Below are 20,019 nucleotides of genomic sequence, written 5' to 3'. Positions count from 1 at the left end.
ACATGTGGACAACAAGGCCAACATGCTGATGTTTAGCAGGTATAATGTTCACCATCTTATTTTGAAGAATTAGCACGCCAATAAGAGCTCACAAAATGAGCTCTAAACAAGAAGTACAGCTGATGCTGATGGGAATATATTTGACAAGAAGAAATTCCTACCCGATGATGGCGCAATAGATGAAAGGTCAGGGGATCAATGTTATTACAATTCATCCTCTGGGGACCATGAATGTCTGAACCAACTTCATGGCTATCCATTTCACTCAATGTTAACCTCATGGTGGCACTAATAGAAAAGTCAGGGGATCAGAATTTATCCTCAAAGGGAACTTGAAAATTGTCAAGAAATTTTATGACGATCGATCATTTCAGTCAGACATTACAAGGTCATAAACCACGGTTGTCAGACGACAATAAAACGTTAAATCTGCGCCCGTTAGGATCTGCCAAATCCAGATTGTGCAACAAATCCAGTTTCCTGTCACGATCATGAAGAGACCGATGTTATTTGTGACAGTCCTGAAGTCTACAAAGCTTGCTTATCGATGTTTAACTCTCACAGATCTCCCATTACAAATGAGTAGCAAATGTTATCAATAAAACTGACAATTAAAAACAGAGGTCGTCATCTCAAGAGCTTTAATCATACATAGAAATTTAGTTCAACAGTACCATTCATTTAGAATGTTTTAGCAGTATGTATATTTAGTGTAAAGAGCGTTATGTTTTTTTTCCTTTTTCTGATGAGGAATATCCACAAGGATGATAGAAGCTTTCAGAAATACACCAGAGTGAAAGAGAGAGAGAGAAAGAGAGAGAGGGAGAGAGAGACAGAGAGAGAGAGAGAAAGAAGAGAAGAGCAGAGCAGAAAGGGGAGAGACTGAGTACATGACTAAGTTGTAACACCTCAGACTACATTTTTAAAACACCTCAAAAGGCGACATTTATCTGTGGTTTTATGTACCAGTGTCCATCCTCCTGGATGCTGTTTTTCCTTTTTTGTTTTAACTGAAGAGCAGCAGAGCCCTGAATGCATTCGGAAACTGAAATAACTATGGCGCGAGCTCGGTTTGATCAATGCCCGATAATGGAGAAAGTCCAAGCAGTCCTCTAAGACAGACACCTCTTGTTGACCTAATCAAAGCTGCGTTAAGCTTGGGGTTGGGGTGACTGGTTGACACTGCTGCAGACAAAAGGGGTGGTGGGGGTGAGCTGGAGTGGAGTACATTACTGCAATCAAGTGTCATATTATAGGCATGAAAAGAATCAACCACATCCATCTATCACTTCGTCCATTTCTCTAGCCATACATCCATCCATTGATCCAAACATCCAACCTATCGGAAAACACCACCATGAAACATACTTTATGTGCTGTTTGTGCTATCTCAGAAGCGCCACAACATCAATTCCAACCAGCTAAAGTCCCAAGCAAAGAAAAAAAATAAAACATCATGTACAAGACAGAAGGTGGAACAGATAATTGGCCTACAAATCCCAGAAGCGATGATTTTTCAGTCCATCCATTCCTTTTAAGAGTAGTTAAGTAACGCCACGTGTGGATTTGGCAGGCGGCGAGCTTCGCCGAGGGTGAGCCGCCGTCTTGTTTCGTTCCCCCCCTCTAAGACTTTTTGAAGCTGCTTCTTTTGTGGAGTTGGTAAAGAGTAAGAAACTTCCAGAGCTGGTAATGATGGAAGCTGCTGTTGCGGTAGCGTCGTGGCATTCGGTGGGCGCGCTCACGCGCAAAGACAGAGACTGTGTGTCACGTTAAGGCTGGGAGGGAGGCTGCTGTGCTGCGTGCTGCGACATAGCTGCCGGGGAGGACATGGACTGGACCATGGGCTGAGCTGGTGGGGGTAGCTGAGGCTGAGCCTGCTGGGCCCCTGAGTGCGTGTTGGGGGAGGGTGGGGGAGTTGGACGTTTGAATTTGTCGGGGCTGTTGCTTCGTCTTGGTGAGGGCCTCTGTTTGAGAGAGAGAGAGGGAGAGAGAAAACAAATAAATACATCTCATCTTGTATAACGCAACACAGCAGAATTTAAAGCAGTTTGTGGCAAACTGAGGTGTTTTGAGAAAGTCAACCAACATCACGTAAAGATATTCTCATATGGGCATTTTTTTAAGTTATTAAGTTTTAGGCAGATACAGCAAAAAGGTGTAAAACAAAAGATAGGTAGTTAGTAAAGTGAGAGGTAGCCGTTATTCTTGTGCAACAGTGTTTCCAGTGTTACAAACCACTGAAGCAATACAAGAATGTGTGTGGCGAGGTTACTGGTCTCTCTCATGGTTCCCCCACTGAGCTATTGGTCATGACCTGACAACTGCAATTCCAGTCAGAGGAGTAGAAAGAGAAAAGAAAAAAAGGGGTTTAGAGAAAAATTAATCCGTCTGAGGTTCTGATCTCCCAGATGGAGTTATTTCCTTGTTTTATTCCTGGGTGGGCTGAGTGGTGATGGGAGAGATGTGGTCTGTACCATCCACAAGGATCAAGAGAAAATGAATAGATGTAAAATACCAGAGAGGGAGAACACAAGAGAGATGGAGGTATACAACAGCACGGAGCAGTGGGAGGAAAGGTTTAAGCATGGACGGAGTAGGCCGCATTGAAAAGCATAAAACAGAATGATTCAAACAGTGAATAACTTCTTTCAGCTGCCTGTACAAAAATATACCATCATGTTTTGAACTTGAACCATATGAATGTTGCTAATGCCAGGGAGTTTGGTCAAAAGCAAACTTCTGTAAAGCGAATACAAGGATGCTGATCACACAAAAGTTGTTGATTAAATCTGGTGTTAACCATAAACCTGTTCTCCAAGATGGTGTCGGGTTCAGTTAAGTCTCAGGTCACAGTACACTTGTTTTTCATTCAAATTGGCTTAACACCAACAGACAGCCCTCTGACTAACAGCTCCGAGAAATGTTATTTTTCCAAAACAAAGTATTGTGAACCAAGTACAAAACTATCCACACAACTAGTACATCAACTGTGTATACTGCAGACAATGTTTGGGCTCATCAAGTTGAATGCTGGTTGTGTATCCTCGGCTTGGTGTTTTCTGAGAGTGTAAGAAATGTTGAAAAAAATCTAATATTGCAATATTATATTTTGTGATACCGTATCAATTCTCAAAAACACTGTATCGATTTTTAATGAATAGTTTACATGCAAAGATTAACTCAGTCAATACTTTATTTCATTTGCAAAGAGATGCTCCCTCTCAAAGTAATGCTATCAAGTTGGATTTAACAGGGACTGCAATATACGCAAATGCAGATCCCACTGTTCTGATTGCATAAAAAAGTGAACTTTTTTACTCAGATTTTATGCATATGGTGATGTGTTCTTTATACTATGACAGTTTTCCTAAAACTAGATTTAAAAAATTGCAATATATCACCTTACTTACAGCATCGCAATATATCGTAATTAGGGCTGTCAAAGTTAACATGCTAATAACGCAAATTCGGTTTAACGACACTAAATTCTTAATTGCATTAACTTTTTTTTAGGTTGTAGCAGGCTCAGTTTTAAATGTCATGCTAGCTGGTCGCGAAGGAGGCTAAATAACGCTTCAAACTTGAGCTAAATTTTGATGAGGAAAAACTGTCATGGACATTTTCAAAGGGTTCCCTTGAACTCTGACCTCAAGATATGTGAATGAAAATGTGTTCTATGGGTACCCACAAAAAAATAAAACCATCTAAACTAACATCAATATATTAAGAAATATTACTAGTAAGACGCGGCAAAACTGAATGAGATAAACACATACATACTTTTAAGTCACGCTGACTGATATGTCCTTATTTGACACACAGTTAATGTACTGTAGGTGCCAGTCATAACTGAAACTAACAACACTTCGGTTGGCTAGGACAAAGGCTTTACCGGACTATAACACTGGTATAAAATCTTAATAAAAATATAAAAGCTAAGTTAATGAAGGCATATATGTGACTCATAAGGTGTGTTGATTCAGTTATTGCTGTGTTATTGAAAAGATAAATGCACAGCCAATCGAACCTTGGGACATTTATGGAGCTAAGGTATGCTCTCCTAGTATCAATATAAGAGGGGGCTGTTTTGTGTGATGTAACAACAGTATCTTTGTGATGGCCAAGCAAGTTTTCTTTGTCAGGTTTAAGATCTGCTAATGTTCACACCCATGGGTGTACAGTGTAGGACACTTAACCCTTTTTTATTGATTTACCTATATTTTCTCATTTAAACTGAAGTAACTAAATGTTTTAATTATATTTCCTAACTCTTTGAGCTAAATGTTTGAGCCCTGGGTTGCAAAAACTCCAGACAACTACAACAAATCCTTGTAAAATATTAAAATAAACACCTGTGACATCCTGAAAACACTCACAATTTGCCAGACGTCTGGGTTTAGGAAGCGTGGGTGTGAATGTTACTTACCGCTACGGCGTGAGAGGAGCTTCCGTGGACGTGCAGGGCGGGGGTGTTGTAGTGGGAGATTGCAGCTCTGGACAGTGTAGCTGGAGGAGTGAAACCAACTGTGTGGCTGCCATATGAGAGACCTGGGACAGAAACAGGAAGACAAACATGAAGTGTTGTATGTTCTTTTGTTCCAAGTCCTTATATTTAAGTACTGCTATAAGTAACACCAGGTATCAGGAACGATAAGTGATTGCAATGTGTACCTGGCTGGCAGAACAGAAAAACAGCAGTGCTCTGGCACCTGACCTGAGGTCTGACTTATCATTGTGCAAACATTTAGGCTGTAATCTGATATCCCGCTGAATCACACCAGGCATGAATGAGCTGACCTGAACGGCTCAATTTTCCTCTCTGGTATTCAAAGACATCTACGGCTTACGGCCAATCCATATAAAAAGTGTTTTTCAGAAGTGGTTTTGACGTCAGTCACTCGCACGTCTCACGGATCAGATACGCTTCCAATTTATTAAATGCATCAATCCACACTGACTCGAGACGCCCCCAGTGTTTTTTATGCTCCAAGTCTATTTTTGTTGTGTTTAGTGAAGCGTAATGTGCAAAGACAGCTGTCTAAATCACACAAATATCCCACTGTGTGTGTTTTGAACTTATTAACCACATCTACATTGACTGATCAAGGCTTCCAGTCTGTCTGTGAGCTTGTCTGTTTCACTATAGGCAGTAAGGCGGCTGAGGATCAGGGGAGAGAGCGGGTTGTCCTTTAACCGCAAAATTGGCGGTTCAATTCCTGGCTCCTCCTGTCCACATGTCAAAGTGTCCTTGAGCAAGACACTGCACCCCGAGTCGCTTTGCAGCAGCACACTGCTCCTAATGCTTATGATGGGTTAAATGCAGAGGTCGAATCTCATGCATGCATGGACACTCGACTTGTATAAAGACATTTTATTTTTACTATTATTATTGTATTCTTATTTCATTGTTGGTCATCATTGCTCCTAGCTGTTATTTCTATTCTGTTTAATTATACATACTGTACATGTATGTATGTATGTATGTATGTATGTATGTATGTATGTATGTATGTATGCATGCATGTATGTATGTATGTATGTATGTCTGTCAGATCAATCAGGTTTATTTTGCCAAGTAAATACATACATGGAATTTGACTCCGGTTTTAAGCAGCTCCCTCAATGTACTTAGACAGAATAGAAATAACAGCGGGTCGCAACAATGACCACCAATAAAATAAATTACATTTTATTATAATATATATATCTTTAAAAAAAAATGTCATTGGAGCGCCGAAAAAGTTGAGGTCAGCTCAACTTTTCTTTGTAGCGCGTCACGCCCATCATGCAGCGACAAGTGTCGGGCATCAGTTTGTACCTTTACTTCACAGACTTCCATTGAAAATGACTTGTAGCCTGTTGCTTTGATGCTCGTAGTGTGAAGACAGAATTACGCGCCGCTCATATCTCGCTTCCAATGGGGATTACCAGTTAGCCTAAATACTGGTCCAGTATGGGAGATTGGGGTTTTGATTTTTATGTGCTTTTCCCTCATTATGCTTTTTTGTGGGGTTTATTTTTCCTACAATATTCTCACTCTTCTATTACACACGCTCAGTCACTCACTATTAACCCATTTTAAAATCCCTTTTGTTGCAAACTTTAAACAACTCATTAGTAACTGTAGTGATATATAAACACCAGGAGTACAATTGTTGTTGTTTCAAGGAATTTCTATAATATGTGATAAACTTAAAAACAACTTTGTTTTTGTGTTAAATAACTCAGCAGCTGACTCCAGTTAAATGCTGAATTATCTACACAATCACCTTCTTCCATGAATCTTAAATCAGAAACATTAATTTGGTAGGCGAGCATGATGACATTATCTGATCCTGCTGACTGCCACAGAAACAAAGGCTGCAGATACTGTCAGGTGTGTTATGTAAGAGAGCAGGAAGTGGATTTGATTGGACAGAGAATGAGGGCATCTATACTGGGGATTTATTTATGGTTTCACTGACCTTTAAAAGATATCAACTTATCAATGAATGTTTGCTCCAGATTTGACATTAGATATGATGGATTTCAATGTTAAGCTTTGTAACAAAGATAAAGCTTGTTTTCTGGCAACAAGTCATATCAATTGATATCAAAGGTGCGTTTTATTGTTGTGTGGGCCATTCTCTTTGACGCAATATAACTTGCTGACCGCTGTATTTTGTATGTACAGTGGCCACCTTGAATGTACCTACCAGGAGATATGGGTCGGCTGGAGCTGGGGGAGGGGGTGTATGGGATGGGGCTGGACACAGTCCTCGCTCGCAAGCCTTGCGCAGACATCTCGTTGAAGTACCTGAGAGGATGACATGACCAGTTTATGAAAATTCAGGAGATTTTTAGTCCAAAAGAGCAATCAATCCATGTATCAAAGTGCTCAATTTAGCCTAACTGGTATGTGAAACAAACATGTTTTCAAGCAAGTAAGAATGTTTTCATATATTATTTTATAGCACTTTTTAAAAGCCTCAAAAGAACAAGTTGCCTTAAAAAGCAGGAGCACAAACAGCATAAAAGCTTCACAAACAAAACATTTAAATAACACTGACATTACAGGCAATAAAGTCAGTGCAATAGCCAATATAAAAAGATAAAGAAGAGAGGTTTGCAATACTGAACCTTGCTAGGTGATCTCCTACTAAGAGAGCTGGAGCAGTGTTTGAGTGTTTTTGTGACTGTATGTCAAGCTTTAGAGCCATCACAACAAACTCACAGTCCTTGTCTTGATTTCACAAGGGACTGGGGAACCATCTGGGTACCACTTGGGTGCTTGAGCTTTTAGGGTAATTGCTGCCAGTAGGAAAAGGGATCGCACATAGGAGTCCAAATATGCTGTTCACTCATAGAAAGAAGGCAGTCTTTGGCTTAAATGGTCGCGATAGTTTGCCTCCTTTTCAGTTACGTCAAGCTAACACAGATCTGGCAAAATGAAACTAAGCTACTGCAAATTATTCTGATGTCTGCCCGTATCGACACTGGTGTCAGAAGCAATCTTGGCAGCTATGGTCTGAACCAAAACTGCATGGCAGTACTTGCCATTCAAAACATTTATTTTCTGATTGTAAGCTGACTGGACACCATATTGTTACCTTGCTAATCACAAAGAAAGACTATACAACACTACCAAAGACTGGCTTTTGGAAGAGGTGTCTTTTGCATCTTTCCCTCTATTGTTCCTTCATCATTTCATTCTCACAGGTTCGAGCTCCTTTCATCCAATCAGCATTGCAGCAGCATGTGGCCAATGGAGCCGAATGCCTCTCCAGTACAAAAGCCACACCATTTACTAAGGCCCTGTTCAGACCTGGTATTAACATGCATCCTGACTGATCCGATCACAAGTGGACAGCTCTAGGTACAGGTGTGATCGCACTCAAGACGTATTGAGAACGCATTGATATCCGATCGCTCGGATCACATTCAGAGGTGGTCTGGGCCACATATGGCCACATTCTTTTAGCAGTGTGTACACAAATGTGTCCTGGGCCACATTAAGGACCGCCTACTCAACTGATATCCTGCTTGGATCCGCGGGGTCTCTCTGTGCTTCTCAGGCACGTGAAGTGCATTATCATCATACGGTCAGTGTTTTTGTTCCGGTGCTCTGCACGGAGCTGACACCCACTCGCCTGCCCAACTGCTCACATCCCCGACTCTCTGAAGCTCTGTACCCTGAACAGAAATACTTAAAGCTGTCCACTTGTGATCGGATCACTCAGGACGCATGTTAATGCCAGGTCTGAACAGGGCCTAAGATGAAGTCTCTCTCAACCACCTCACGCATGTGATTTTGCACCCCTGTGTAAAGCTATTGTGACCTTTTTGATAACCTGTCCCATCATGTGTCCCATTCTCTACCTCTCATCGTCCATTTCCAGACTGGATTCACTCTCTGACAGTTGTCTGCACAGGGCCTCCCTGCGCTCCATTTCTCTCTGAAGCTTTCTCTGCAGCCGGATGTTCTCCTCCCTCATGTGTCGCTCCTCTTCTATGTACTGGGCACGCTTCTCTGTGTCTGGGAGGGGATGCACAGAACAAATGACATCAGTTGAGATATTGTCAAGACCACATCCTGGCTACTGTAGATTAACATGAACATTAACTGCATGAATGCGTAGGATGTCAAAATTGTTGCACAAAAATCCAAATAAAAGGCCTTTGTCTAAAAACTGCAGATAAGACATAATCTCCTCCAAAGACCTCCAACAACAACCCAGTTTGTTTGCAAAATTCAGTTTAAAAAAAAAGTGAAAGGGTCAATGCCGGTCTCGACAAACAGTGGATTACAAGGTCAGCAACGTCATTTTTTGCAGCAGCAGCAATACTGTTTTCCTACTTGACTCAGCTTCTCAGAACATGTGTTAATGGTTGGACTGACAGCTCCCTCTAGTGGCAAAACAAAGCATAGACAGACTAGTGCTGGAAGACACTGCCAGGCATGTGTTCAGACTAATCTCCATTAATTCAGTAATTTTATCTGAGATGTAATCACGCTGAATCAACACTTCTGACTGTCTGAACAACAAACAAGTGTTATTAACTTCAACAAAATAGCGTTTGCTGCTGTGCTGTTGTACTGCGAGCTGCTTCTGCTATTTTGTCCACGCCCTATGTGCTTTAGTAGAACCCATAAAACACTGACTCATTTCATAATGTCCTGGCAGATTTTTTCTATTTAAAAAAAAAAAAAAGGTATGAAAATCTACTTTAAGACTCTTGAAACTGCTATAAGATTGGCTATCAATCAGTGAATATTTGGTGGTCTTTATGGCCCAAGTATCTCATTACCAAGATAAAAAACAGTTGTGACTGTTTTGAAAACTCCTTCCTGGTGCATTAGTTTTCAAAGATTAAAAAAAATGAAATGAAAGTATAAGTATGTGGAGATGACATGATACATGAATACAGTTGTTTTATGCAGTTAAAAAGATAGCTCTTATAAAAGTCTCAGATGTCGGAGCGCTCTTGAATGCACCAACAAGATATCATTTCACAACAGTCCTCAAAGGCGTCCTTGAACTCACCAAGGACAATTCCTAAAATGGTACCTGCTTGCATTTCCATGCAGTATTAATGTATGTAATATATATTCAAAGTACACTAGAGCTGGTTTGGCACATTATCTGGGTCTCTGATTTCTAGGTCACAACTTTCTACGGATGAACTGGAGGTCTAGCTTGCTATGTAAGTAACAGTCCGTTCTCATGTTGGATACTCATTAGATGGGCTCTTAACCACAGAAACAAATAAAATAAACCCACTTTGACCCATCTGAGATGCTCAGATGTAAAAAGAGAAAGAAAGGGGGGAAATAGTAACATTGACTTTCTTAAGCTGGGCATAAACTGTACGATTTTAGAAATGTTGTTGTGTGATTCCTACTCCTACTGTACTGTGAGTAGATCGTTTGCGATGTAAAGCCAAAGCTCAGGATTTATGTGCTCACACTGTGCGGTCCGATCGTCAGCCACGACCCGAGTGCTCACACTGTACGTGTAAAATAAAAAATAAATAAAAACATGGCCCGTGGACCCCTGAAGACCGTTCTGGCTGTTGACAGTTGTCAATAAAGATTTGTTTGAAAGCTCCAAGGCAGGTAAAGTTTGTTTGCTAGCAGAGGTCTGTACGGTTCATAATGCTAACAAGGCAGCAACGTGCTTGAGGCGCCGGCATATATGGACTCGCAGGTGGCTAGGAAAACGTGGACAGTATGGCGTGTCCATTTTGCAGCGAGAATTGGAGCTAATCTAGCTACATTTTACTATATACATTGTATATTGTTATCTTGATAGCTACGCTCGGACTGTAAAAAAAAGTAGAAAAAGGCACTGACGTTGGGGAATCAGCTTGTGCTTGTCAGAAAGTCATCCGACACTGCACGGCAAACAACGCCCGACAAAGCTGAAATTCAGTCCGACTCTAAAATGAGTTGTGCAGCTCAGAATTCGGACCACAAACGGGCTCAAATCGTACAGTGTATGCCCAGCTTTAGAGACTTGTTGTTGAACACTTTGCAGTATCTTCAGGTGTAAAGTGACTAGTGAAAAACGAGGACGTAACGAGGACGTAAACTGTGTCAGACAAAGCCAGAAAGTATCCTGTTCTCTCTGGTCTATGGAAAACAACCCATGCCTGGGTGTAGGGTGAATTCACCCCTCATATCTTATCAGAGGATCAGTTTTACCAATCACATCCTTAATCAACACTTGAGGGTATCCGCCCCTTCAGAGGATCATGTGACGAGTTGAGAGGCCACTTACGCTGCAGCTCGGTGGTGCGCAGGCTTTTCTTAAGCCTCTCCACCTCATTCTTAAGGAAACGGATATGCCGCATCATGTTCTCTGGTGAGTCTATCTCCATGGAAACGTCTCTTGGGGAGGGAGGAGCTGATACAGGCTGGTCCAACTTCTCCTGAAGGATTCTAGTTCAGAAAACAAAGACAACACACTGTTAATATAATTCATCAACAGAAATGATGGGCATGATGACAAGCTTTTTAAAATAAAATCTATTTGAGATCTCCTAGCTTTGACGTAAGACTGAATAAAAACCTGTTGCCTGAATATAAGACAATTTACTTAATTCTCATAAATGAAAAATCTTTCCAACTTTTCCTTGTTTGATGCATCTTCAGATTGACAAGGGCTCTGATTTGAAATGACTGACAAATTACATATATAATCAGACCCTTCAGGAGGTAATTATTCAGCCTATTGTACTTACTCTTCTAAAAAGATTATCCTGAAAATGTGTAATCTACAAATCAGAAAGCTACTGTTAGTCGATCATTGGTAATTTTTGTTCTGCATAATAAGCAAAGCTGAGTCACTTGTTTTTGGTGAAAGGCAGGCATTTTGTGTGTGGGCCTGTGAATGTGTATGTCAGACAGAAAAGTGCCGAGAAATATGGGATATACTTACACAAATGCATTATTGTTTGTTTCACCATGTGAAAAAAATTAGGTGATATTAACATTTACTACATTTTATGTTACGTTTTCAAACATATAAAAGCACATGAAATAAGCAATATATATCAAAAGCATCGTATTAAAACCTGTTAACCTGTGCAGTGATGTCACATTTAATAGGTTTAAAAGGACCAGTGTGTAGCATTTTGGGGGATCTATTAGCAGAAATGGAATCTAATTTTCGTAACTGTTTTCATTAGTGTATAATCACCCGAAACTAAAATCGTTGTGTTTTCGTTAGCTTAGAATCAGCCCTTCATATCTACATAGGGAGCGCGTCCTCTTCACGGAGTCCACCATGTTGCTGTCCTCTACAGTAGCCCAGAACGGACAAACCATACGCTGGCTCTAGAGAGTCTTTCACGTTTTTACGCTACCAGAAGGCCAACATAGTTCTCCGACACTCCGGTAACGTGAGCCGCAGAGTGCAAAACTGTGGTTCTGCCCGCCGCCATCTGATTTCCGTTGCCCCAAAAGTTGTGTTATTATGGTCAGGATGGCCTCGGAGCGAGGCGTACAGCGTTGCCACAGTTTTGCACTCGGCAGCTCATGTTACCGCAGTCTTGGAAAGGGAGGAGTGAGCGGAGGGGTACTCAGTTGCAATCTGCAACCACACCACTAAATGCCGCCAAATCCTACAGACTGTACCTTAAGAATGTTAGTATAATGTAAGTAGTTTTACACATATACTGTACGTAACAGCCAAACAATCAGGTTTCATACTTATGACTAATGCTGAAACTCTTAGCCAATTTATAGATCAACAGATGATCCAGTGAGGAAAAGCCACAAGATATTCCTGAAAACAAGCTTTGAATCCAGGCCTGCAAGAGGCAGATTCTAAATATATATAGATACTGAAACACTTAATATGATCGTTCCACACCTTTTCTCAGCCTCCAGTTTGTCCATGCGTTTCCACAGTCTGTTGACCAGGGCTTCTTGTTCCTGCTCTAATGTGTTCTCAAGGTCGATCTTCTCCCGCCTCAACTGGAGAATAAAAGGAAGAGCGGAGAGAGTGACGTTCAGAGGCAGAAAGACCTTGACGTTGAGAAGAATTCACAGGACTGTGCACACTGTACACTGTATTGCAAACCCAAGGTCTCTGTCCAGATAAGCTTCTCTTTCACAGAGCTGCAGTCTCTATGAGCCACAGTGATAGAAAAATGACAATGCAGAATAGTCTATAAAGATTTCTTAATTGCCAACTGATTGCCAACTGAAAATTACTCTAAAAGGTAAGATTTGCTCATTAGTGTTTTTGTGGTAAGCACATTTTTGGTAAACATTAATTTAATCCCTCCGTCTGGGCAAAATGCACCCATTGAGCATTACACAAGCATCACTCTGACATATATACATTCATGAGTGAGCATCAATTCACATCTCCAGAAAAAATCCTGTCATCAGAGCATGGAAACATTATGGAGTGGCTTCGGCACACACAGGTTTGAATGAGCCACAGACCACAATGTTCTTTCCAGCTAACATTCAGTGGGGAGAATTAAGGATGGTGAAATTTTGGCATCTCACACTACATTAACTGGACACAGGGATATGTTGTTCCACACTGAATGCTGAAATCTTCTCGCTCCACCGCGATAAGCATACCTGTTCCAGGGTTAGCTGCTTTGAGATGGTTTCATTCTCCATCTTTTTGATCTTTTTCATGAGCTTGTTGACCTGGAACTCCTGCTCCTGCTCCAAGTGCTGCTCCAACTCTGCCTTCTCATGCTGGAGCTGGGATGGAAAAAGGGAAGACAGAGGATGGACGGAGGAAAAGAAGAGGAGGAGGATGAAACGAGAGAGATGAGAAAGAAGGGAGAGGGGAAAGAGCACAAGAGGAGGCTCTTAGTGAGTCACATAAAAACTATTCAATGACCACAGTGAACAAACACGCTGGTGTCAGATAATCACATTTAGCTTAAGCATTGAGAGTAAAACAAAACAGGAAGCCAATGTTAAAATTCTACCAGATTCATGGTTAAACTTCCCAGGCGAGTAAACGGTGTGAAATAATGACTTGGCAACCAAAGTAACCACCTTTGGCAGCTCACCAATACAAAGAAAGGATGCGGCTCAGCACGGATTCAAAATGGGATGGTTGTGCGATGAATTATATAATCGATTACTCATTACAGGGAAAGGGATGTAAATTCATTCATAGGAAAAGACTGGAGAAGGAAAAATTTCCCTTACGCTACTAACAGAAAGTAGAACGCCTCAAATCAAGGCAGTTTGTTTTAACTTACAATGACTGTATTCATACAGTCGAGTGCTCTGTAGTATCCTGGCTGGAAGAACAAGCCACCGAGTTTCACCACACCCAGTGCAGCCATTTTTCTTCTAATTAAAACACCAACAATTTTAGGAATTGTTTCGATAATGTGCCTCCTTTTTGCCAAAACAACTGGCTGCTCTAACAGGACTCCACCCTGCTGTACTGTGTGGTGAGTGACAACTATGCCTGCTTCTGTGTGAAAATATGTGTTCTTTTTCAGCCTACGGACACCTTGCAGAGATATTTGATCCCATTTTGGTTCTTGTGTCCTTCATGCAGACGCTGTTTGTAATCAACACATGAACAGTGGCAACGTGATCATGTGTGTGTACATACTGGTACAGTGCTAAGGTTTTCCCTTCACCTATCATTTTATCAGTTTCCTCTCTAAAAAGACAAATCTTTATACACATGGAATGTGTATGCACATTGGAATACAAAGGGGGATGCAAATAATACATCAAATTGACTGCGTGTACAGCTCACAAAGTGTGCTGAAAGGGGGGCATTGATTAAAAAACTTGCAGATGCACTTGCATCATTTGGCTACTCAAGTTTAGACGACTATTGTGGGGTACATGGGAATTAAGCCGATTTTGGGCCCGATTCCCCCCTCCCGACAACGATCAGCAAGCCCTGATTTTTTGATGGTTCTAAAGATTATCTTCCCAGATATTGTGGTGTGAGGTATGTTAAGAGTGTTTTTTTACATCCCCCGGTTGGCTCGGAAGTTCATCCTGGCCACACCGATTTTAAATCGTAAATATTAAACATATTCAATATTTACGATTTTAAATCGTAAATATTAAACATATTCAATATTTACGATGGGATCTCCTGTTGTGTGTGAGGAACCCAGAGGACAGCCGATGACGCAGTCCCGTGGGAAAGAACCATAGCGAATTGAGAACCAAGCTGACTGAAGCGGAAGGACAACCACCGCCGTCATGGCGACAGCGGCTAATGCACGGGTTAATGCAAAATCAAAGTATAGAGGACCAACTTGTTGATTTGGGGCAACAACGTGAGTGTTTATTTAACGTGTCTCCATGACTTCATCCATTCTTTTTTTTTTTTCTTCGTAAATTTTCAGTACAAAGTAGTGCAAAAACTAACATTGCTAATTCCTCCTGCCCGGCGTCCACCATGTTTGTTCACATTTGATCGCGAGAGATTTTGCAAGATTTTTGTTTTTTTGAGTCAGGACTCTTGTTGTTCAGGACTGGAATCTGTTCATGTGTGGTGTGCTGTTTTGGCCAAATCGTTGCTCTCCACAACTTTAACATAACATATCGTTAAGTGTGGGGTCTTTCACATTTTCAAAATCTGTTAAGAGTGGAAAAATATTTTTGTGTGGGACAGCCTTTAAGTCAAAAGTCCATCATCAAAAGTAATGGGGAAAACGCAAGTCAGACAAAATTGTTTACAAAAGTGCTTCTGCACAGGAGCATTTACACACCCAGTAAAATAAATGACCATATTTGCTCAATTCTCCCTCTATCATCACAGGAATATAGCACAGTAGTATACGTGTACAGAATATACACGTATACCCGCACAGACACACACTATAGGCCATTTGTCAGCACCGAGTCTCTGGGCAGAGACAGACACAGGTCTGTTTCATGTTAAGTGAGAAGGCAAGATAACAAAAGCCTCAACAAGTCCATCCGTATGACCTTAAACAGGGGCAGCTGAGGCATTTGCATGTGTCCCTTCCAGACACCCACTTCTTTACGAATCAACAAACCATTAGTCAGCCTACAGGTAGCCATTGAAAGTGTGAGAGCATGTGTGTACGTGCTGTGCGCTCTGCAGTTGGGAAAATAAGATGTGGAAAACAGACAACCAAATAATGGACAGACGGGAGGAGAGTAATTTGAGAGTCATTTAGAGTAGCTGGCGGCCACACTGAAGTCATCTTGAGCCGTTCCAGGCTTCAGGCTTCAGGCAAGAACCAATACAGTTGATGATAATGCAATAGCTGCTGCGCACACTCATACATGGGGTTGTGTGCATGGACACCAACCCAGCGAGCTCAAGCTGAACACACTTGAGAATACCGCAGCCAAACATCTCTGCACCACAGAGATATTTGTAAGATAAGTCAAACTGATGATAGGCTATTCTCCATAGCGCCCGGTATAAACAACTCCAACCAGTGACTTCAAAAATTGTTATTTTCCTATCCTGTTCCCATCACTCACGTGCATGAGTTTCCTTGACAGTTCATTGGTGAGAAATTCCTCCTCCTTCTCATAGTTGACCGCCAAGGTCTCCTTCTCCTTTTGGAGGGCCTGGATCTTCTTGAACAAGGTGTTGCTGATAAATTCTTCCTCCTGCTCCGCTCTTGCTTGCTGCAGGACAGAAACAAATAAGATTAGATAAGATAAGATGAACCTTTATTAATCCCCAGAGGGAAATTCAGGTGTCAAAGAAGCAACATCAGCAAACAGAGTGAAACACAGGAGAGGTAAAAGGTATACAAAAATTATAAAAACAATAATAGAGATATAAAAGATACAGAGTGAATGGGTGAACATAGTGTGTGCAGTCCGTCAATAAATAAATGTAGTATGTGCAATAAATAAATGTAATATGTAAATATGTGCAGTCTACAAAGTGGTATACAGGATGTATAGTGAAAAGTAAGTGTAAAGTGCACCAGTGGTTAGAGTCCAAGATGGTTGCAAATGGGAGACAAATGGGAGACAGTGGCAGGGGGCAAACATCAGTGAGGTAGACTCTTAGATCTGGCACATCAAATTGTTGGATTTTATCCGGATTAAATTGAGAAGCAACAACTAAAACCATGCACATAAGGCATACTGCAGACACACACATCAATCAACCACAATCTGCTGCAGTGAAGTCTGCTAGCCAAAGAGGAAGCAGGATTTTTTCCTAATGACTCAAGTGGTATTGCAGTAATGGGTTGACTGACAGTGAGGGGTAGAGAGAGGAAACAGCTACAGCAGCTAGCATTACAGTGTGATGATCTGTCCTTGTGAGCAACCACCCTCAGTTCTTCACTGACCTCAAAAGCAACATTTTGCAAGCTGGTAGAATCTGTTGTCAACAAACAATGAGATGGAACAATAGAAAGCAAATAGCTAGTGGAGCCTCTCACATTAAATACAGAGGGAGGACCAGGGTGGCTGACTTGCCAACATATGAGCCAGGCATTTAGCTAAGCTCGCCAAGTTTGGCCTTACATAGTTCCCCATCTATCCAACAGATCGGTTACACATTTATGAAGGCTGATTAACCTGAGCATGAAGACACATGCCTCATCAGTCCTTGCCAATGCTGCTGCTGCTGGGCTATTTATTGTCGCCCAGTTACCCTATCCTAGCTGGGCATAACGTGGTGGCAATGTCTAACAGTAATCAGCTGACTAAGTAGCTGTAACATCAGTAGGTAACTTGCATCGTGAGCTAACATTCGCCAAGATTACAAAACAGTAGCAAACTAGCTGCCCAAAACCACCTAGCAACCATTACCCGCTGGCTAAATTAGCAGCATACGTTACTCCAAGGCCTATACAAGGAGGCTAGGACACGGTTCTTGGGAGTGTGGGGTACATCGCATGCGCAGTGTAACTCAAGTAGCGGCCAGATTCTACTGCGCATGTGCGTTGATGACGTAAAAAAACTCATCCTCCTTTTCATAGGCCTTGACTTGTTACCCCAAACTAGCTAATGTTAGCATAGCTAGCAAAACACACCAGAGTGTTGTGATGAAATTACAGATTCACATGTAAGACATTATATATAAATATATAATAATAATGACTATTTAGCAGCAAATAAAACAACACTAAACCATAGCCAACGTACTGACAAATAAAATATATAACAAGTGAGATAGCAGCTAGTTAGCAACCGTTACTAGCCAGGTAGCTTAGCAACTAGCTAGTTAGCTTAGCAACCGTTACTCACAATGGTGACGCTCGCTTTGCGGAGGTCCCGGTTCTCCTCCTGCAGCGCTTTGCACTTCAGTTTGAACGTCTCCAGCTCAATCTTAAGCACTTTGTTCTCCTGTTGTAAAGAGGCCAAGCGGTTCGTGAGTTCCTCCAAGCGGAACTGTGAAATGACTATGCTCGGTTTGCCTGAGTTTGAAGCGGAGGACGACATCGGAGTGGCCGAGCTGCTGCCCGCTCCGTCGGTGTCGCTCTCGCTAGCGCTGTCGGCCATGATGGCTGCTGCTGTGTGTGTGCGACAGTGTGGTGGAGGAGGAGGAGAGGAGGTACTGTAGAGAAGACGACGTGCAGCTGCAGCAGCGTTGGAGGAGCAGCAGACAGCAGAGTGGTACACCGTGTGGTGTGACCTTGCTCACATGTGTCTGCATAGCGCCTCCAGCAGGATGTCTCCAGTACTGCACACAGTCACAGTGCATCCTTCACACCATGAAACCTTTGATACATCTTTATCAGCTCCATCCTTTAGGTTGGAAAACTAACTTTGACCCAGAATCTAACACACATTTTGAGCTGAATGATAAGAGCTTTATGTAAATGATATTAATATATATTTGTTATGTATGTTTTTTTTTTTTTTTTTTAACTCTATTCTTTCTTTTTATTATTCTTATTATTCTTCTTCTTCTTATTATTATTATTATTCTTATTATTATTATTATTATTTATTTTCTTAATTTAATTTTAATTTTGAATGTTGAAGTTGTTTTCTCTAGTGTACTTAATGAAAAAAAATTGGGTTATAAACTATTGTAATTACGAACTGTAAATTGTCATATATGATGAATCATATATGAAAACAACCTTGAAAAAAGGGAAAAAATAAAGTATAAAAATAATAAAGTATACCATTACCATTATTGCCCATGTAAATTATATTACTATATATTTGCGCTCCCCCCCTTTTTTATTTTCTATTAACTTATTTGTTGATTTAATTTATTATTACTCTCGCATTTTTTTTTTTTTGTTTGTTTTGTGTGGGGTTTTTTTTAAACTCTATTCTTTCTTTTTATCATTATTATTATTGTTATTATTATTATTATTATTATTATTTCTTTTCTTAATTTTATTTCAATTTTGAATGTTGAAGTTGTTTTCTCTAGTGTACTTAATGAAAAAAAAATTGGTTTATAAAATATGTAATTACGAACTGTAAATTGTCATATATGATGAATCATATATGAAAACAACCTTGAAAAAAGGGAAAAAATAAAGTCTCAAATTAATAAAGTATACCATTACCATTATTGCCCATGTAAATTATATTACTATATATTTGCGCTCCCCCCTTTTTTATTTTCTATTAACTTATTTGTTGATTTAATTTATTATTACTCTTGTATTTTTTTTATATTTTTTTATTTTTTGTTTTGTGTGGGGTTTTTTTAAACTTATTTTTGTCATTATTATTATTATTATTATTATTGTTATTATTATTATTATTATTATTATTATTATTTCTTTTCTTAATTTTATTTCAATTTTGAATTTTGAAGTTGTTTTCTCTAGTGTACTTAATGAAAAAAAAATGGTTTATAAACTATTGTAATTACAAACTGTAAATTGCATATATGAAAACAACCTTGAAAAAAGGGAAAAAATAAAGTATAAAAAAATAAAGTATACCATTACAATTATTGCCCATGTAAATGATAATATTATATATTATTATTATTTTTTTAACTCTATTCTTTCTTTTTATCATTATTATTATTATTATTATTAAGGAGTTATTGAGGAAGCACATAACTCTGGTTGAAGGGCAGCGTCTCTCATAACATCACTTACACAATAAATGTATTTTCAAAAGACACAAAGACAAGAAGAGAAACAACTGCATTGCGAAATCAATGCAATTTTTTTTTTTTTTCATTTTTTAAAGACGTCTGAAACATTTGTGGTGGCATCATTGCTGCTATAGCCTCTAAAAGACCTTGAATAACCAAAGTGCTAGAATAGTTACATTTCAATGGCTTCAATCTGTTAGTAAGAATTGTACATCAAAAGATCTGCTCAGGTGAAAACACATATCAAACAAAAGGGACAAAAAAAGTGTACCATTACCATTATTGCCCATGTAAATGATATTACTATATATTTATAATTGTTTTTTAATATTTATAAATTATATAATTTTTTTAACTCTATTCTTTCTTTCTTTTATTATTATTATTACTATTATTATTATTATTATTATTATTATTATTATTATTATTATTTCTTTCTTAATTCTATTTCAATTTTGAATGTTGAAGGTTGTTTTCTCTAGTGTACTTAATGAGTGTG

General features: G+C 39.9%; 1 protein-coding gene across 1 annotated transcript; it reads right to left on the bottom strand.

Moving 5' to 3' along the window:
* Positions 1 to 624: 624 nt before the first annotated feature.
* On the bottom strand, positions 625 to 18,123 carry LOC119495483 (coiled-coil domain-containing protein 6-like). Its single transcript, XM_037781978.1, has 9 exons — positions 17,693 to 18,123; positions 15,959 to 16,108; positions 13,082 to 13,210; positions 12,357 to 12,460; positions 10,761 to 10,921; positions 8,359 to 8,515; positions 6,696 to 6,796; positions 4,427 to 4,548; positions 625 to 1,964 (listed from the first exon to the last, which is right to left on the bottom strand). Exons 1-9 carry the CDS (start codon positions 17,945 to 17,947, stop codon positions 1,770 to 1,772), a joined length of 1,374 nt encoding a protein of 457 aa, XP_037637906.1. The 5' UTR covers positions 17,948 to 18,123; the 3' UTR covers positions 625 to 1,769.
* Between the last annotated feature and the right edge of the window lie 1,896 nt (positions 18,124 to 20,019).

Source organism: Sebastes umbrosus, chromosome 10, assembly GCF_015220745.1.
Source record: "Sebastes umbrosus isolate fSebUmb1 chromosome 10, fSebUmb1.pri, whole genome shotgun sequence".
In the NCBI taxonomy this organism is placed as follows: domain Eukaryota; kingdom Metazoa; phylum Chordata; class Actinopteri; order Perciformes; family Sebastidae; genus Sebastes; species Sebastes umbrosus.
This window is presented reverse-complemented; position numbering and strand designations above follow the sequence as displayed.